The 18674-nt window shown below is 38.5% G+C and overlaps 1 protein-coding gene across 1 annotated transcript in view; it reads right to left on the reverse strand.

Annotated features, from left to right (window-relative positions):
* Positions 1 to 15168: 15168 nt before the first annotated feature.
* Positions 15169 to 18674, reverse strand: part of CHMP3 (charged multivesicular body protein 3) — a 64226-nt gene continuing 60720 nt past the window's right edge. The window contains 2 exon segments of the mRNA XM_057740477.1: positions 15169 to 15698; positions 16950 to 17064. Of these exon segments, the coding sequence (XP_057596460.1) occupies positions 15556 to 15698; positions 16950 to 17064 (258 nt within the window). The 3' untranslated portion in view covers positions 15169 to 15555.

An 18674-nucleotide genomic window follows, 5' to 3' on the forward strand; every position in this document is an offset into this window, starting at 1 on the left:
TTCTCTCTAGCTGTGGCACATGGTAATATGTTAATTTTAAAGCACATGAAATGGACAACATTCTAGAAAAGTAAATACCAAAATTGACTCTGAAAATCTGGATATTATTAAAATAATTAAATTGTTCATAAAAAAAAATCTGTGCCACCCATACCCTCTAAAAGGCATCAGGCACAGACAGTTTTACAAGTGAGTCTGAACAAAAAGAAAAAACCCAATTCTTTTTTTTTTTTTTTGCAAAACAGTCAAGAGAATAGAAAACAGAGAGAACTACTCAGTGGATTTTACAAGACTAGTACACTTGATACCTAAATCTGACAAGGGCAGTATAAGAAAAGGAAATTACAGGCCAATATTACTTATAAGCATATTAGCAAAAATCCTATATAAAATATTGGCACATTCAAACTGAGCAGTATATGAAAAATGATATGACCAAAAAAAGATTAAGGAATACAAGCCTAATTTAACATCAGAATATTTACATATAAATTCACCACATTAACAGAAGGCAGCAAAAAATCTATGTGATGATCTCAAATAGGCATTCTTCGTTTTATTGTCCTTGGCAGATATTGTGTTTTTTACAAATTGAAGGTTTATGGCAACCCTGCATCGAGCAAGTCTATCTGAGTCGTTTTCCAACAGCATTTGCTCACTTTGTGTCTCTGTGTCATATTTTTGTAATTCTCACAATGTTTCAAACTTTTTCATTATTATTATTATATTTGTTACGGTGATCTGTGATCAATGATCTTTAATGTTACTACTACACTCACTGAAGGCTCAGATGATTGTGTTTTTTTAGCAAAGTATTTTTTAATTAAGGTGTGTACATTGTCTCTTTAGATATAATGCTACTGCACATTCAGTGGGCTACAGTATAGTGTAAGCATAACTTTTAAATGCACTGGGAAACAAAAACATTTGTGTAACTTGCTTTATTGTGGTATTTGCTTTATTGCAGTGGTCTGGAACCACACCAGCAATAACTCCAAGGTCTGCCTCTATGCAAAAAAAAAAAAAAAAAACATTTAGTAAAATTCAACAGGTTTATAAGCATATTCTATTATTTTTTAATTGTAGTATAATATATATAACATAAAATGTGCTGTTTAACCACTTTTAAAAATGTTTATTTATTTGGTTGTGCAGGGTCTTAATTGCGGCAGGCAGGCTCCTTAGTTGTGGCTCACCTGCTCCTTAGTCACAGCTCACTGGCTCCTTAGCTGTGGCATTCAAACTCAGTTGCAGCATGCATGTGGGATCTAGTTGCCTGACCAGGGATCAAAACCAGGCCCCCTGCATTGGGGCCTGGAGTCTTCACCACTGTGCCACTAGGGAAGTCCCCATTTTAACCATTTGTAAGTGTACAATTAAGTGGCATTCACAAGTCTGTATAACCATCACCATTATCCATTTTTTAAAATTTTCATCACCCTGAACAGAAACTCTATACCCATTAAGCAATAATTCCTTTTTCTCTCCTATCCCCACCCTCTGATAACCTTGACTCTATTTCTGTCTGTGAATTTGTTCATTCTAGATAATTCACATCAATGAAATCATAAAATATTTATCCTTTTGTGTTTGGCTCATTTCACTTAGCATAACGCTTTCAATGTTCATACATATTATAACATGTATCAGAACTTCATTCTTTTTATGGCCAGATAATATCCCACTGTTTGTATATACCACACTTCCTTAATCCTCTCTTATGATGATGGATGCTTGGGTGGTTTCCACCTTTTGGCTATTGTGAATAATGCTGCTATGAATGAGTGTACAAATAATCTGTTTGAGTCCCTGTTCTCAGTCTGTTTGGGAACATACCCGGGAGTGGAATTTCTAGGTCACAAGGTAATTGCATATTTAAATTCTTAGGTACCACTAAACTGTTTTCCACAGTGGCAGTACCATTTTATATTCTCAACAGCAATGCACGATGGTTCTAATTTCTCCACATTATCACCAATGTGTGTTATTTTCCACACTTTTAAAATATAGCCTATCCTCGTAGGTGTGAAGTGCTATCTCATTGTGGTTTGATTTACAGTTCCCTCATGATGCTGAGCAAATTTTCATGTGCATACTGGATGTTTGACTATCTTGGAGAAATGTCTATTCAAGTCCTTTGCTAATTAAAAAAAAAAATTATTGGCATACAGTTGCTTTACAATGTTGTGTTAGTTTCTGCTCTACAGCAAAGTGAATCAGCTATACCTATATACATATATTTATATATATATATATGTCCCCTCATTTTTGGGTTTCCTTCCCATATAGGTCACCACAGAGAACTGAATAGAGTTCTCTGTGCTATACAGTAGGTTCTCATTAGTTATCTATTTTATACATAGTATCAATAGTGTATATATGTCAATCCCAATCTCCCAATTCATCCCACCTCCCCTTTCCCCACTTGGCGTCCATACGTTTGTTATCTACGCCTGTGTCTCTATTTCCACTTTGCAAGTAGGTTCATCTGTACCATTTTTCTAGATTCCACATATATGTGTTAATATACAATATTTGTTTTTCTCTTTCTGACTGACTTCACTCTGTATGAGTCTTTAGGTCCATCCATGTTTCTGCAAATGGTACAATTTCATTCCTTCTTATGGCTGAGTACTATTCCATTGTATATATGTACCACATCTTTATCCATCCCTCTTTTGATGGACATTTGGTTGCTTCCATGTGCTAGCTATTGTAAATAGTGCTGCAGTAAACACTGGGGTGCATGTATCTTTTCAAATTATGATTTTCTCCAGATATATGCCCAGGAGTGGGATTGCTGGATCATATGGTAGCTCTATTTTCAGTTTTTTAAGGAACCTCCATACTGTTCTCCATAGTGGCTGTACCAATTTGCATTCCCACCAGTGGTGTAGATGGGTTCCCTTTTCTCCACACTCTCTCCAGCATTTATTGTTTGTAGATTTTTTGATGAAGGCCATTCTGACTGATGTGAGGTGATATTGAATAATTAGTGATGTTGAGCATCTTTTCATGTGTTTGTTGGCCCTCTGTATGTCTTCTATTTATTTATTTATTTATTTATGTCTTCTGCCCATTTTTTGATTGGGTTGTTTGTTTTTTTGATATTGAGCCCACATGAGTTGTTTGTATATTTTGGAGATTAATCCCTTGTCAGTTGCTTTGTTTGCAAACATTTTCTCCCATTCTGAGAGCTGTCTTTTCATCTTGTTTATGGTTTCCTTTGCTGTGCAAAAGCTTTTAAATTTAATTAGGTCCCATTTGTTTATTTTTGTTTTTATTTTCATTACTTTAGGAGGTGAGTCATAAAAGGTCTCGCTGTGATTTATGTCAGAGTATTCTGCCTATGTTTTCCTCTAAGAGTTTTATAATGTCCCGCCTTACATCTAGGTCTTTAATCCATTTTGAGTTTATTTTTGTGTATGGTGTTAGGGAGTGTTCTAATTTCATTCTTTTTCATGTAGCTGTCCAGTTTTCCCAGCACCACTTATTGAAGAGGCTGTCTTTTCTCCATTGTATATTCTTGCCTCCTTTGTCATAAATTAGGTGACCATATGTGCATGGGTTTATCTCTGGGCTTTCTATCCTTTTCCATTGATATATATTTCAGTTTTTGCACCAAAACCATACTGTCTTGATTATTGTAGTAACAGTATTGTCTGAAGTCAGGGAGTCTGATTCCTCCAGCTCTTTGCTCATATTTTGACTGAGTTCCTTGTCTTTCAGTTTTATAAGAGTTCTTTATGTATTCTGGACATTAAACCATTATTAGATATATTATTTGCAAATATCTCCCCCATTCTGTGGGTTGTCTTTTTACTCTCTTGATAGTATCCTTTGATGTCCAAAAACCCCACCAAACTTAAATTGAATTGTCTAATTTACCTATTTTTTTCTTTTTTGGCTTCGCTTTTTGTGTTATATTTAAGAAACCACTGCCAAATCCAGGGTCATGAGATTTGCTCTTATATTTTCTTCTAGAAGATTTGTGGTTTAACTTTTAAATTTGTTTGATCCATTTTGAGTTAACTTTTGCATGTGGTGTAAAGTAAGAGTTAAAGTTCATCCATTTGAATATAGATATCCAGTTTTCCAGCACAATTTGTTGACAAAATTGTTTTTTCCCCATTGAATAGTCTTGGCAACCTAGTCAGAAAACAATTGATCATAGATATGAGGGTTTACTCTTAGACTCTCAATCTGTTCCATTAGTTTAATATAACAGTGTTATGCCAAATATTGCACTGTTTTGATTCCTGTAGCTTGTAGTAAGTTTTGGAATCAAGAAGAAGGACCATAAGTCTTCTAACTTGTTCTTTTTCAAGACTGTTTTGGATATTCAGTGTCCCTTTAAATTCCATATGAATTTTGGGGTGGGTTTTTCTATTTCTAAAAAAATGCCATCTGGATTGTTATAGATATTATTACATTTAAACTACATATATTGCTTTGAATAGTATTGTCATCTTAACAATATTAAGTCCTGTGATCCACAAACTTGAGACATCTTTCCATGTATTGGTGGCTTGCCCCCACCCCGCACCCCTCTGCTTTACTGAGATGTAATTGACATATAATATTGTGTAAGTTTAAGATGTACAGAATGTTGATTTGATACATTTATATATTGCAAAATGATTGCCTAGTGGTGTCTTCTTTAATTTCAGCAGTGTTTTCTAGTTTTCAGTGTATTGATACAAATCTTGGTTAAATTTATTCCTAAGTATTTTATTCTATTTGATGCTATTGATTGTGGAATTGCTTAATTTTTTTGATTGTTCACTGCTAATGTACAGAATGCAACTTATTTTTTTCAATTGATTTTTGCATTATTTTGTATTCTGAAGCTTTGTCGAATTTATCTGTTCTAACAGTGTTTGTGTGAGTGTGTAATCTTTAGAGTTTTCTATATATAAGATTGTGTCATCTATGAGTAGGGATAATTTTAATCTTCCTTTTCAATCTGGGTATCTTTATTTTTTTTCCTGCCTTATTGCTCTGGCTAGAACTTCTCGTTCCATGTTGAATAAAAGTAGTGAAAGCAGGCATCCTTGTCTTGTTCATGACCTTTGTTTTATTTTTTTAGGTTATTTCCATATCTTGGTTTTTGTAAATAATGCTGCAGTGAACGTACTGGTGCACATATCTTTTTGAGTTAATGTTTTCATTTTCTTCAGATAAATTCCCAAAAGTAGAAATGCTAGATCAAACAGTAGTTCTACTTCTAATTTTTTGAGGAATCTCCATACTGTTTTCCATAGTGACTACAGCAATTTACATTCCCAACAAAAATGCACAGCGTTCCCTTTCTTCCACATCCTTGCGAACATGTTTTACTTTTTGTCCTTTTTTTTTTTTTTTTTTTTTTAAGATTTTACTTTTTTGAGTGTGCTGGGTCTTAGTTGTGGCATGCAGGATCTTCATTGCGGCATGCAAGATCTTCTTCATTGTGGCACGTGGGCTTAGTTGTGGTATGTGAACTCTTAGTAGCGGCATGCATGCGGGATCTAGTTCCCCGACCAGGGGTTGAACCTGGGGCCCCTGCACTGGGAGCATGGAGTCTTACTCATTGGACCACCAGGGAAGTCCCTTATTTTTTTGTCTTTTGGATGATAGCCATTCTGACAGGTGTGAGGTGATCTTATTGTGGTTTTGATTTGCATTTTTCTAATGATTGATGATGTTAAGCATCTTTATTTATTTTTTGGCCACACTGCATGGCTTGTGGGATTTTAGTTCCCCAACCAGGGATTGAAACCCAGGCCCTTGGGAAAGAGAGCATGGAGTCCCAACCACTGGACCACCAGGGAATTCCCCTACACATTTTTAAATTGGATTACTTGGGAATTCTCTGGTGGCTCAGTGGCTAAGAATCCGCCTGCTAATGCAGGGCACACGGGTTTGATCCCTTGTCCGGGACGATCCCACATACCACGGAGCAAATAAGCCCATGTGTCACAACTACTGAGCCTGCACACTAGAGCCTGCGATCCACAACTATTGAGCCTGTGTGCCACAACTACTTAAGTCCACTTGCCTAGAACCTGTGCTCCACAACAAGAGAAGCCACTGCACTGAGAAGCCTGCACACCACAATGAAGAGTAGCCCCCACTCTCTACAACTAGAGAAAGCCCACATGCAGCAATGAAGACCCAATGCAGCCAATAAATAAATGAATAAATTTATTAAAAAAATAAATTGGATTACTTTTTCTTTTGCTTTTGAGTTGCATGAATTCTTTATATATTTTGATATTAACCCTTTATTGCAGCAGTCCTCAGACTTTTTGGCACCAGGGACCAAAAAGTTTTCTTGGAAGACAATTTTTCCATGGACCGGTGGAGGGTGGGGGTGGAGGATGGTTCAGGTGATGATGTGAGCGATGGGGAATGGCAGTTGAAGCTTCACTCTGCTCACTTGCCTGCTGCTTGCCTCCTGCTGTGCAGCCTGGTTCTTAACAGGCTGTGGACTGGTACTGGTCTGCAGCCTGGGGGTTGATGACCCCTGCCTTGTTAGAGATATAATTTGTAAATATTTTCTCCTGTTCAGTAGGCTGCCTTTTTATTTTGTTGATGGCTTCCTTTCCTGTGCAGAAGATTTTTAGTTTGATGTAGTCTCACTTGTTTGTTTTTGCTTTTATTGCTTTTACTTTTGGTGTCAGATTGAAAAAAAATCATCACCAAGACCTATCTCAAGGAACTTATGAGCTATGTTTTCTTCTAGGTGTTTTATGGTTTCGGGTCTTACATTTAAGTCTTTAGTCCATTTTGAGTTAATTTGTGTGTATGGTGTAAGACAGCAGTCATGTTTCATTCTTTTGCAGTTTTCCCAACACCATTTATTGAAGACACAATTTTTTTCCCATTGTATGTTCCTGGCTTGTTTGTGATCTTAAGTGGAAAGCTGTCAGTTTTTCACTGTTGAGTATGATGTTAGCTTGTGCATTTTAAAAAATATATTTCTGTGTTATGTTGAAGAAGTTCCCTTATATTCCTAGTTTATTGAGTGTTTTCCATCCTGAAATGGTGCTGGATTTTGTCAAATGCCTTTTCTGCATCAATTGAGATAACCATGTGGGGTTTTTTCTTTCATTCTTTTAGTATGATGTGTTACTTCCATTGATTTTCATATTGATCTTCCCTTGCATTCCTGGGATCAATCTTACTTCTCATGGTATATAATCCTATTCAGATTTTCAATTCTTCACTTTGGTAGTTTGTGTGTTTCTAGGGAATTTTCCTGTTTCATCTAGGTTATCCAATTTGTTGGCATATAGTTGTTCATATTTTCTTAAAATTCTTTTAATTTGTATAAAGTTGGTAGTAATGTCCCCTCTGATTTTAGTAACTTGAGTCTTCTCGCACTTTCCTTCTCTCTCTCCCCTCCCCTTTTTAGTCACTTTAGCTAAAGATCAGTTTGTTGATCTTTCCATAGAACCACTTTCTGGTTTTGTGGATTTTTTTGTCTAGTGTTTTTCTGCTTCCAATTTCATTTATTTCTACTCTCATCATTTTATTTTCTTCCTTCTAGCTTCGGGATCAGTTTGTTCTTCTTTCTCTAGTTTCTTAAGATGTACATGTAGGTTAATGATCTGAGGTCTTTTTTTTAAGAGATTTTATTGAGATACAGTTAACATACAATAAACTGCATATATTTAGAGTGTACAATTTGGTATCCCAATCTCCCAATTCATTCCCCCCCCAACCCTCCCCGCTTTCTCCACTTGGTGTCCATATGTTTGTTCTCTACATCTGTATCTCTATTTCTGCCTTGCAAACCGGTTGATTTCTACCATTCTTCTATATTCCACATATATGTGTTAATATACGATATTTGTTTTTCTCTTTCTGACTCACTTCACTCTGTATGACAGTCTCTAGGTCCATCCATGTCTCTACAAATGTCCCAGTTTCATTCCTTTTTACAGCTGAGTAATATTCCATTGTATATATGTACCACATCTTTTTTTTTAATGTAGGCAATTATAGCTATAAATCTTCCCGAGCACTATTTTTGTCGCATTCTCCTATGTTTTGGCATGTTGTCTTTACATTTTCATTCATCTCAATATATTTTCTAATTTCCATTGTAATTTTTTACTTGCCCCTTTGGTTTTTTAAGATTATGTTTCATTTTCACATATTTTTGAGTTTTCCAGTTTCCTTCTGTTACTGATTTCTTGTTTCACTTTATTGTTGTTGTTGTTAGAAAAGATATTTAGTATAATTTCAGTCTTTTAAAATTTCTTGAGACTTGTTTTGTGGCCTTACATATGGTTTCTCCTGGAGAATATTCCATTTGAGAACAGTGTGTACTCTGCTGTTGTTTGGTATAGTATTCTGTATATATCTAATTGGTATATAGCATTTTCAATTTTTCTATTTCCTTATTGATTCTATGCTTGGCTGCTCTGTTCATCATTGAAAGTTTTATTATAGGACTCTTGATTTCTCTCTTCAATTCTGGCAATCTTTGCTTTATGTATCTCGGGACTCTATTGTTAGGTGCATATATAATTGTTATACCCTCTTGATAGACTGACCCTTTTGTTAATATTTAATGTCCTCCTTGTATCTTGAAATCTTTTTAAACTTAAAATCTGTTTTGTCTGATAAACATATACACACCTTAGCTCTCTTTTGATGACTATTTCCATGCAATATCTTTTTCCATTTTTTTACTTTCCAACTTTTGTGTCTTTGTACCTAAAATGAGTCAGCATATAGCTAAATTGTTTTTTTAATCTGTTCTTCCAATCTCTGCCTTTTAATTGGAGAGTTTAATCCATTTATATTTACTAATAAGGAAGGCCTTACTTCTGTTTAGCTGTTTGTTTTTTGTATTTATTTTTTTTTAGCTTTTCCATTACTGCCTTTTTTCATATTTAGTTGAAATTTTGTACTGTACCATTTTGATTTCCTTTTTCTTTCCTTTTCTGTTATAGTCTTAGTAGTTACCTTAGTGATTACAATTAACATCTCATAATGACCTAGTTTGAATAATATCATTTCAATAGTACACAAAATCTCTTATACACCTCAGTTCACTCACTCTTTTTATTGTTATTGTCACAGCTTACAACTCTATACATTGTGTATACATCAACATAGATTTATAATTATATTTATATGCATCTGCCTTTAACTCATATAGGAAAAACGAGGAATTATAAACCAAAAGTACAATACTGGCTTTTATTTTACCAATGTAGTTACCTTTACTGGTGTTATTTTTTCATATGGCTTTAATTTACTGTCTAGTGTCCTTTCATTACAGCTGGAAAGACTTTCTTTAGCATTTCTTCTAGGGCAGGTCGACTAGTAATGAACTCCTTTAGTTTTTTGTTTTTGTTTTTAAATCAGGGCATATCTTACTTTCTCCTTCATTCTTGAACAATAGTTTTGCTGGATATAGTATTCTTCATCAAAAGTTTTTTCTTTCAGCACCTTAAATATGTCACTCCATTGCCTCTGGGGCAATGAGGTGTCCCATGGTCTCCAATGAGAAATTAGCTGTTAATCTTATTGAGGATACCTTGTACATGAGGAGTTGCTTCTCTTCTGCTGCTTTCAACATTCTCTGTCTCGGGACTTCCCTAGTGGCACAGTGGTTAAGAATCCACCTGCCAATGCAGAGGACACAGGTTCAATCCTTGGTCTGGGAAGATCCCACATGCTGCAGAGCAACTAAGCCCATGCGCCACAACTACTGAAGCCCAAGCACCCTAGAGCCTGTGTTCTGCAATGAGAACCCACTGCACTGAGAAGCCCACACAATGCAGTGATGAATAGCCCCTACTTACCCCAACCAGAAAGCCCACGTGCAGCAATGAAGACCCAATGCAGCCAAAAAAAAAAAAAAAAAGTCTCTGACTCTATTGTTCAACAATTGGACTATAATGTGTCTTAGTGTGGATCCCTTTGATTTTATCTTGCTTGGAATTTATTGAGCTGTTTGGCATGTGTAGATTAATATCTTTCAGATATGGGAGGTTTTCAGTCATTACTTTTTCAAATATTCTTTTAGCTCCTTTCTCTCTCTTATCTTTCTGGTCTTCCCATAATGCACATGTTGGTGAGCTTGATGGGCTCCCACAAGTCCGTTGGGCAATGTTCACTTCATTTTTCTTTCTGCTTCTCAGACATCATTTCATTTGTTCTACAATTTTACCTATTTTTTCTTCTGCCTCCTCAAGTATGCTATTGAACTCCTTTAGTGTATTTTTTTCATTTCAGTTATTGTACTTTTCAGCTCCAGAATTTCTGTGTGGTTCCTTTTTATAATTTCTCTTTATTGGTATTCTCACTTTGTTCATGTATTATTTTCTTGGTTTTCTTTACCTCCTGAGCATATCTGAGACAGCTGATTTAAAGTCTGTGTCTATAAGTGTGATGTCTGGGCTTCCTCAGGAATGGTTTCTGTAAATTTAATTTTTTTTCCTTTGAATGGGCCATACATGCCATTTTCTTTGTATGCTTTGTCATTTTGTTGTTGTTGAAAATTGGATATTTGAATATTCCAGAATAATTCTTGAAATAAGAATATCCCCCTTCCCCAGGATTTTCTGTTCTGAATTATTGAAGGCTTAGCTGTGTTCAGCCAGTTTTTTTTTTTTTTTTTTTTTTTGGCGCACGGGCTTAGTTGCTCCGTGGCATGTGGGATCTTCCTGGAGCGGGGATCGAACCCGTGTCCTCTGCATTGGCAGGCGGATTCTCAACCACTGCGCCACCTAGGAAGCCCTCAGCCAGTGTTTTGACAGGGATTTCCATGAATGCCAGAACCTTAAAAAACAAACAAAACACCTGTCCCAATCTTCTGTGGATTGGCTCTGTGCTGGGACACTCAACACTTAGCCAAACCATTTATGATTCTGCCTTGGCCTTCACTTTCTGAATGCACCAAGCCTATAGGTCAGCCAGTGGTGAAAACTGGGGTCTTCTCGGGTCTTTTCTGAGCATAATTCCTGTCCTGGCTTTCTAAATTCCCCAGTATACATAATTGCTTTTGAATGCACTAATATCCCAAAGAAATCCTCTCCCTGGCTTTTCCTCCCAGGTTTTGAGAAGTCTCATGTATGTTTCAACTGAAATCTTTTGCCCCCGGTGGCTGCACATTAAGGAAAAAAAATCCTTAACAGGTTTTCAAGCAATTCTTGCTGTTTTTCCACTCTGAATAAATTCCGAGATAGGCAAACCAGAGATAAGCACCTTGTGCTAGTCTTTCAGGATGGCCCTTAGATTGGGACAAACGTGATAATTTATGAATAAGGTCTTCTCTCTTTCCCTGGAACTAGAGGCCAGGATCTCACATTTGAGAATGTGGGCTGCTGTCTTCAAGACTGCTGCCAAGCCAGGAGAGAGGTTTGGTAAGGGCAAATAGAAATGCCACAAAGCTTTCTGGTTTTGTTTCTTTTTTCTTGATACAGCATTTTCTTGGTTGCTATAAACCTTTGTTTTCCAGAGTTCTGACAAAGTTGCTTCTGACAGTTTCTGGTTCTTTTTTCAATGTTTCTTTGGAAGGATGGGTATTTGGAGCTGTCTACTCCTCCATTTTGCTGACATAATTCTATAAATATATTATAAAACTATAATTATATGTAAATGAGAAGTTCCTTAACTTAAGAAAAGATATTTCCCTACTGTGTTTTAGACTTGCATTTCTGAAATGGTTCAGTAGCTAGGGAATGTTTGTTCTGGCATCTCAAAAGAAAAACTGCTTGGTTAAATAAATTTGGTAAAAGCATAGTAAAGGCTGTGAAAAGTTAAAGAAACCTGCTTTATGTTTATTTCAACCAAACATTTCCCAAGTTTATTTTCACTTATGAGCCTTTCTTACTGGTAATACAGAATAGCATTTGAAGAGCAGCTGTCACTAGGGTATGACAAGGAAAATGGTCCAGTTTTTGAAAGCTTTGATTTTTCACAGTTGTTTCCATAAATACAGTTATGGGGTTGGACTTTAGGGAGAGGTGCAGAGGCAGGCATGACTAGTACTATTTTGGAAGAAATATGAGTCATAACCCCTTCTCTCCAGGAGTTCTGAGACACACCTATAAATATATAAGAGAAGAAAGAGGGCCTAAGGCTAGGTAAGCTGTACAACGGCCAAGGGCTCAGGAAGCCGTCTTTGATAGACAACATGGTGAGAGTGAGGAGGGACAGAGAAAGTGAACTTATAATCCACCTAGAGTGAACTGCTGGGTGATCACCACAAGCTGGACAATGAGTTTTAAAGAATAAGCTGTGTTTGAAAACAAAAGAAATGAGTGGGCAGTGTGGAATGCTATTCTCAAATGCAACCCTTTACATTGTTTTTTTTTGGGCCCCAAGTAGATGTAGATTCATCTGTGGTTGGGGTGTGGAGAGTGGGAGCTGGTGCTGCTACTGCTGGACCTACATCAAAGGCCTGAGGTTTAGAGGAAAAAGGTTCATTGCCAGTGTTGACACCATGGTTTCCCTTTCCATACTGTGGACCCTTCCAGGGCCAGAATATCTGACTCACTTTGTTTCCAATGATCCCCAGCAGAGTACTGAGGGAAAATGGAACATGTGGCCTGATAACCAGCCAAGAATGCTCTCTCCTTAGCCTGAAAACAGGAATGGAGAAAACAGAACAATTAAAACAAACCAACGCTACATTTAAATCATTTTATTTGAATGGCTGGAAGAGTGGGTTGTCATTATTCTGTCCATCCATGCACCTGGATAAACTGATTATCCACACAAGAACAAAAATGCTCAGCGATTATGAGCATTCCTTAATTCCAAAATCACTCTGTGAATAAATTAGCCAGATATACGCGATCATAAAACTATATCCTGTCAATACGTCAGTTCCTCTCAACTTGACTTAAAGATTCAAAGCAATCTCAATCAAAATCCCATCAAGTTATTTTGTGGATATTGACAGATGAAGTCTAAAGTTTATATAGAGAGGCAAGAGACCCAGAACAGACAACACTATTGAAGAAGAACAAAGTTGGAGGACTGATGCTACCTGACTTCAAGACTTACGATAAAGCTACAGTAATCAAAACAATGTGGTACTGGCAAAAGCATAGGCAAATACATCAAGGTAAAAGAATAGAGAGCCCCGAAATAGGCCCACGTAAATAGAGTCAACTGATCTTCGATGAAGCAGCAAGGGCAGTAAGTATACTGCAGCAAAGATAGTTTTTTCAGCAAATGGTGCTGGAATAACTGGACATCCACATGCAAAGAAATAAATCTAGACACAGACCTTGCATGCTTTACAAGAATTAATACAGATCACAGACCTAAATGTAAAATGCAAAACAATAAGACTACCAACAAAATAATAGAAACTCTAGGTGACCTTGGGTATGGCAATGACTTTTAAGATCCAACATCAAAGGCACTACATGAAATAAGTAATTGGTAACAGGGACTTCATTAATATTAAAAACTGCTCTGTGAAAAACAATGTGAAGAGAATAAGAAGACAAGCCACATATTGGGAGAAAAAGTGTGCAAAAGATATTTCTGATAAAGGACTATTATCCACAGTAGACAACTCTCAAAACTCAGCAATAAGAAAATAACCCAATTAAAAATGCACAAAAGTTCTGAACAGATACCTCACCAAAGAATATATACATATGGCAAAAAAGCACATACGATATTCAACATTATATACCATCAGGGAAATGCAAATTAAAACGAGATACCGTTACACACTTATCAGGATAGTCAAAATCCAAAACACAAAACCAAATGCTGGTGAGGACGTGGAGCAATAGGAACTCTCCTCATCGCTGGTGGGAATGCAAAACGGTACAGCCACTTTGGAAGACTGTCAGTTTTTTATATAACTAGACATACTCTTACCATATGATCCAGCAATTGTGCTCCTCGGTATTCAGCTAAATACCGAGTGGAAATGCATGTCTACACAAAGACCTGCACACAGACATTTATGGCTTTATTCATAACTGCCAAAACTTTGAAGTGACCAAGAGGTCCTTCTGTTGGTGAACAGATAGTGTGGTGCGGGCAGACAATGGAATATTATTCAATAGTCCTAAAAAGAAAAGACAGTCAAGCCATGAAAAGGCATGGAGGAAACTTACATGCATATTACTAAGTGTAAGAAGCCAATCTGAAAAGGCAACGCAGGGTATGTACTTCTGAGGTGTGAGATGTCAACACATACACGTGGGAGACTGTGTACATGTCAGGGCAAGAGGTATACACGGGAACTCTCTATTTTCTGCTCAGTTGTGCTCTGAACCTAAAACTTCTCTAAAAAATAATGTTTACTTAAAAACCAAACTGTATCCTGAAGATGAAATCAAAAGGAATAGGATGGGCCCCTGGATTGGAGATTCCCATTTTGCAGGATGAGACTAGAAGGCCCTCACTGCACCACACCTGATACACCCGGATTTCTCCATACAATCTACAAAACCAACCTGGGTTGGGTTTTTTTTCCTACCTGTTTAGACTTGGACCAGAGGGACCTGAGCTGAACCCCAGTTTGTGACTGTGATTTAGGACGTGTCACTTCAGCAGGCTGAGCTTTTTTCCTAATCTGTGAAGACTGAATAATCACATATATTAAACAGCTCTGTAAACTGTCAAGCCCACATAAATATAAAGTGCTACTGCTGAGTTGTTTCAAAATGTAACTTAGAAATGTGTGAGTTGTTTATAATGCATGACCACACCATGCCTCTCTCACAGGTCAGCTCCTGGCTTTGAGAAAGCACTGATATGTATACTCACATACCACGCATCTAAGACAACCAGCTTAACGGAGGGAAAGGCAATCAGAGAGTGAAAGAGTCCTAATCTCACATCTGTCCACAACTTGCAATGGGAAGGAAAGGAAGGAAAGCTACAGACACATACACCCCCCTCCTCAGGACATACCTAATATAGCCACCCAGCCAACAAGACAAGGGATCACAATTCCCAAGCATCCTTTTGCTTACACAGATGACAAAGCAGAAGAGTAGCTCACACAGCACATCAGTGAAGGCTGGGGAGCAGCGTCCACAGAGCAGAAGCCCCTCTGCTGAGCTTCCGAGTCCCATGTGCCCTGCTATAGCACCTCCTTTCTCCAAGGCCAACACATGAAACAATTTGGGACAGCAAACGCCTTGAAAGTTCATTCCACCTGACAATCTACAATGAGACCAAGTGTTAAAGCCGAAATTTATTAAAATTCATTTATATAGTGTTTTACAGACAAAAAAAAAAATGTACAGAGTTCTCAACATTCAGGCAATCGACTCTATTCTCAGAAATGCTTCGTGAGAAGACAGACTTCTTTGCCCTCATCCCCCCAAAAGATACTTCTGTTTATACTCCTCAAAATGACTCATTTATTACACCACCTCTCAAGAAAAATCCCACTGAGATCCCAAAACCTCTGCAGAGAATGAAGAGAGATTAGCAGAGAACACTCTCCAGAACGCAGTGCCTCACCCAGAGGTGTAGTGCAAGAGATACAGAAAACGGCGGAGGCTTCATGGAGTGCGGGCCCAAGGACAGGGCCGGAGGAGAGCCTGTGGGCCTGGCTGGGCAGCCCTAGCTGCGGAGTGTGGCCAGACGGGACTGCATGGCCTCCAGGGCCTCTTCCTCCTCCTCATCTTCAGATGCAGCCATTGCTCCTGGAAGCTCAGGCTCTGGGAGGGCATCGGTCACCTTACTAGGTGCTTTGCCCAAGGCCCCTGTAAAGAGACAGCACAAAGATCAGCAAAACATCAGCTTAAGCAAGTGGTCCCTCACTTTCTCTGTTCTTCATACCTGGTTCAGTTTGACAAGAAAGAGAAAAGGGGCAAGAAAACAGCTGTTTTGGTGGGGTTTTGCTTACTATGACAAATGTGTACAAACACCAACTTCTAATGATATCAAAGTCATAATAACTAAGGATTTTGATTGTAAGAATTCTGGTTCTGAAGCCCTTGATCTAAATCCCTAAACACTATCGAATACTTAATTTTCAAGATTCATGAAGATGTTAAATATTCTCTCTCAGTAAAACGAAATTGTTTCTAAATCTTCACAAAACATTTTCTTGTAGCCTTCTTTCTCCCAAAAGTTTAAAACAAATAAAAATTAAATCTAGTCAGCTTTATCTTTTATTAAACATAAAACTCAGAAAATCCAGAGGTGAAAATATAGTTTAAAAGCTCATTAACCATCACAGAGATAACTATTTTTATTTATCCCCCCATTCTAGACTTTCTCTATAGATAGGTTGTTTTTAAACAATAGTGTATATTTCAGTAACAGTGCTTTTTTCACATAATATATTGTGGATGTCTTTCCATGTCAATAAGTACATTTCTACATTATAACAACTATGAAGTATTCTATTACATTAGATGTAACAACTGATTCAATACACAATGCTACTACAGACATCCTTGAGCTAAATCTTAATTACCAGAATAAGCTCCCAGAAGCCAATCTGTTAGGCCAAGAGCTTTAGAGAGCTACTGCCAAACTGCTTTCAAAAAAGTCTATACCAGACTTCCCTGGTGATTCAGTGGTAAAGAATCTGCCTTCCCACGCAAGGGACGTGGATTCGATCCTGGTCGGGGAACAAAGATCCCACATGCCGCAGGGCAACTGAGCCTGCGTGCCTCAACTAGAGAAGCCTATGCACCACAACGAAGATCCTGCGTGCTGCAACTAAGACCTGACACAGCCAATAAATAAATAAATAAAATAAATGTTTAAAAAAAGAGTCTATACCAATTTAAGCTATTGACAGCAGTATGGGAGCAAAAAATTAATTGTCTTTTATAAAAGATGGTTATAGATACCATGCTTATTTTTCAAGTAATAACTTGCATAATCTAAAATAAATGTAGACCAGAGTTATAATCTAAAGAAAAAGCTATTAGTTAATCTTGTGAATGCAAGAAGAATGACCATAAAAGGAGAGGAGAAAGAGGAAGGATCTTGAGTCATACCTGCGGTGATTTCAAACAGAATTTTGTCAATTTCCATTTCTGCTGCTTCTTCCATTTCTTCTTGATCGTCCATGCTTTCAAAAGTGTCCTCTAACATCTCTTCTATGATCCCAGCCTAAACACAGAATAAACCACGTCACTTTCCACAACTGCTAAATCCATTCCCAACAGGCGCCCCTGTGGGCCCGGCACCAAGTGAGCTCTGGTGTCTCCAAGTCCAGTCTACGCTTTCAAGGGCTAAGCCACAGACAGCGGGCCATAGGCAACACCGCATGCTGTCTGCCCTCTCTGGAGGAAGCAAAAAGCCAAAGGGAAATTTCTCTCCAAATTTAGTACCAAGGTTGGAGAGGGGCCAGTAATGCAGCACACGTGGGGGATGACCTGCTGAGATGAGTGGGTGCTGTCCTGGGGAGCAATTGCTCTGACACTGCAAATCGACACGTGCAGGAGCTGAAACACAGTATGAAGACTGGCTGGAGTCAAAGCAGACACCACCATAACAAACACAAGAGTGGGGCAGGGCTCCACGGACTCCCGAAAGGGCCTGCACTTTAGCACGTCCAACTCACAGCTGCTGCCCAGGGTCTGGTGGGTCTGGCAAGGATCAGTCAATGGACCAAAGCCTGAGAGAACTGATAAGACAGCATTTCTGGACCCAACAGGCAGTGCCTTCCACACTCCCTACTGGAAGCTGTGCCTGGCAGCCTGAAGCCAGCCAGTCCTCCTCCTTTGTTCTCAAGAGCACAGCCCTACCACAGGCATAAGAAAACTGCTAACACCGGCCAACGCAGCAGGCCCCGTGGTCTTCCTGGCTGAGCAGTGTCATGCGAGCAGAGGTCATATGTGGCGCTCCAGCCCTGGCTCCCCTGCACTCAGCCAGGGCATGACTCTCCCCCACCACGCTGACGGAATCAGATTTAACGCAAGCCCTCTCTCCTGCCTGTCCTGCTGTCAGACCACTCAAGCGACTCTTAGTGGCATGAACCTAGCTAGTTCCATATTCTACCCATTCTCAGACCCTTTGCTCCCAACCAAAAGGAACGAATTCACATTCAAGGATACAAGTGGAGCCCTCTGGCCTGGGAGAATGGATCTTAGTGCTGGAGGCTATTGTAAAAGAGGCTCAATACATACTCACTCACCTGGTTAAGAGACCTAGGGGAACCTGCCTCTAAGAGCCCTCCACACGCTGGAGGAACAAGTGGCCATTTATTCACTCATTCATCCAACCAACAAGCAAACATCTGTCAAATGTATGCTCTATGCCACATGACAGGCCAGGGTCTGGGGACAAATGGGATGACTAAGATCATGTCCTTGCCCTTGATGCACTGGGACCCTGCCAGAGGCTTCAGTTTGCACCTGGAGATGCATCCTTGGATGAATTCAGGAAATATTTATTCTCTACTATATGCAGGCCTTCCTCCAAATCGATACTATTTTCAGTATTCAGAAACTTTTGTAGAAATGATCCCAGATTCTAAAAAAAAAAAGACTCCCCTGCCTGAGACCCTGGTGGCTACACGATTCAGAGTAAGCAGGAGTGAAGTCATTTCAGAACCAACTGTTACCCAGTTCTAGATGGGCGGCATCACAACTGGGGATGAGACACCCACACACCACCTGTAAAGGATATTCCCCACTGACCTGGTGCCCTCCTGACTACCGCCCAAGGATTTCTCATTCCAAAGAGCTGGGCTCTGGGCTTTTTATGTTGCCCTTCTT

Source organism: Hippopotamus amphibius, chromosome 7 (assembly GCF_030028045.1).
Source record: "Hippopotamus amphibius kiboko isolate mHipAmp2 chromosome 7, mHipAmp2.hap2, whole genome shotgun sequence".
Taxonomy (NCBI): domain Eukaryota; kingdom Metazoa; phylum Chordata; class Mammalia; order Artiodactyla; family Hippopotamidae; genus Hippopotamus; species Hippopotamus amphibius.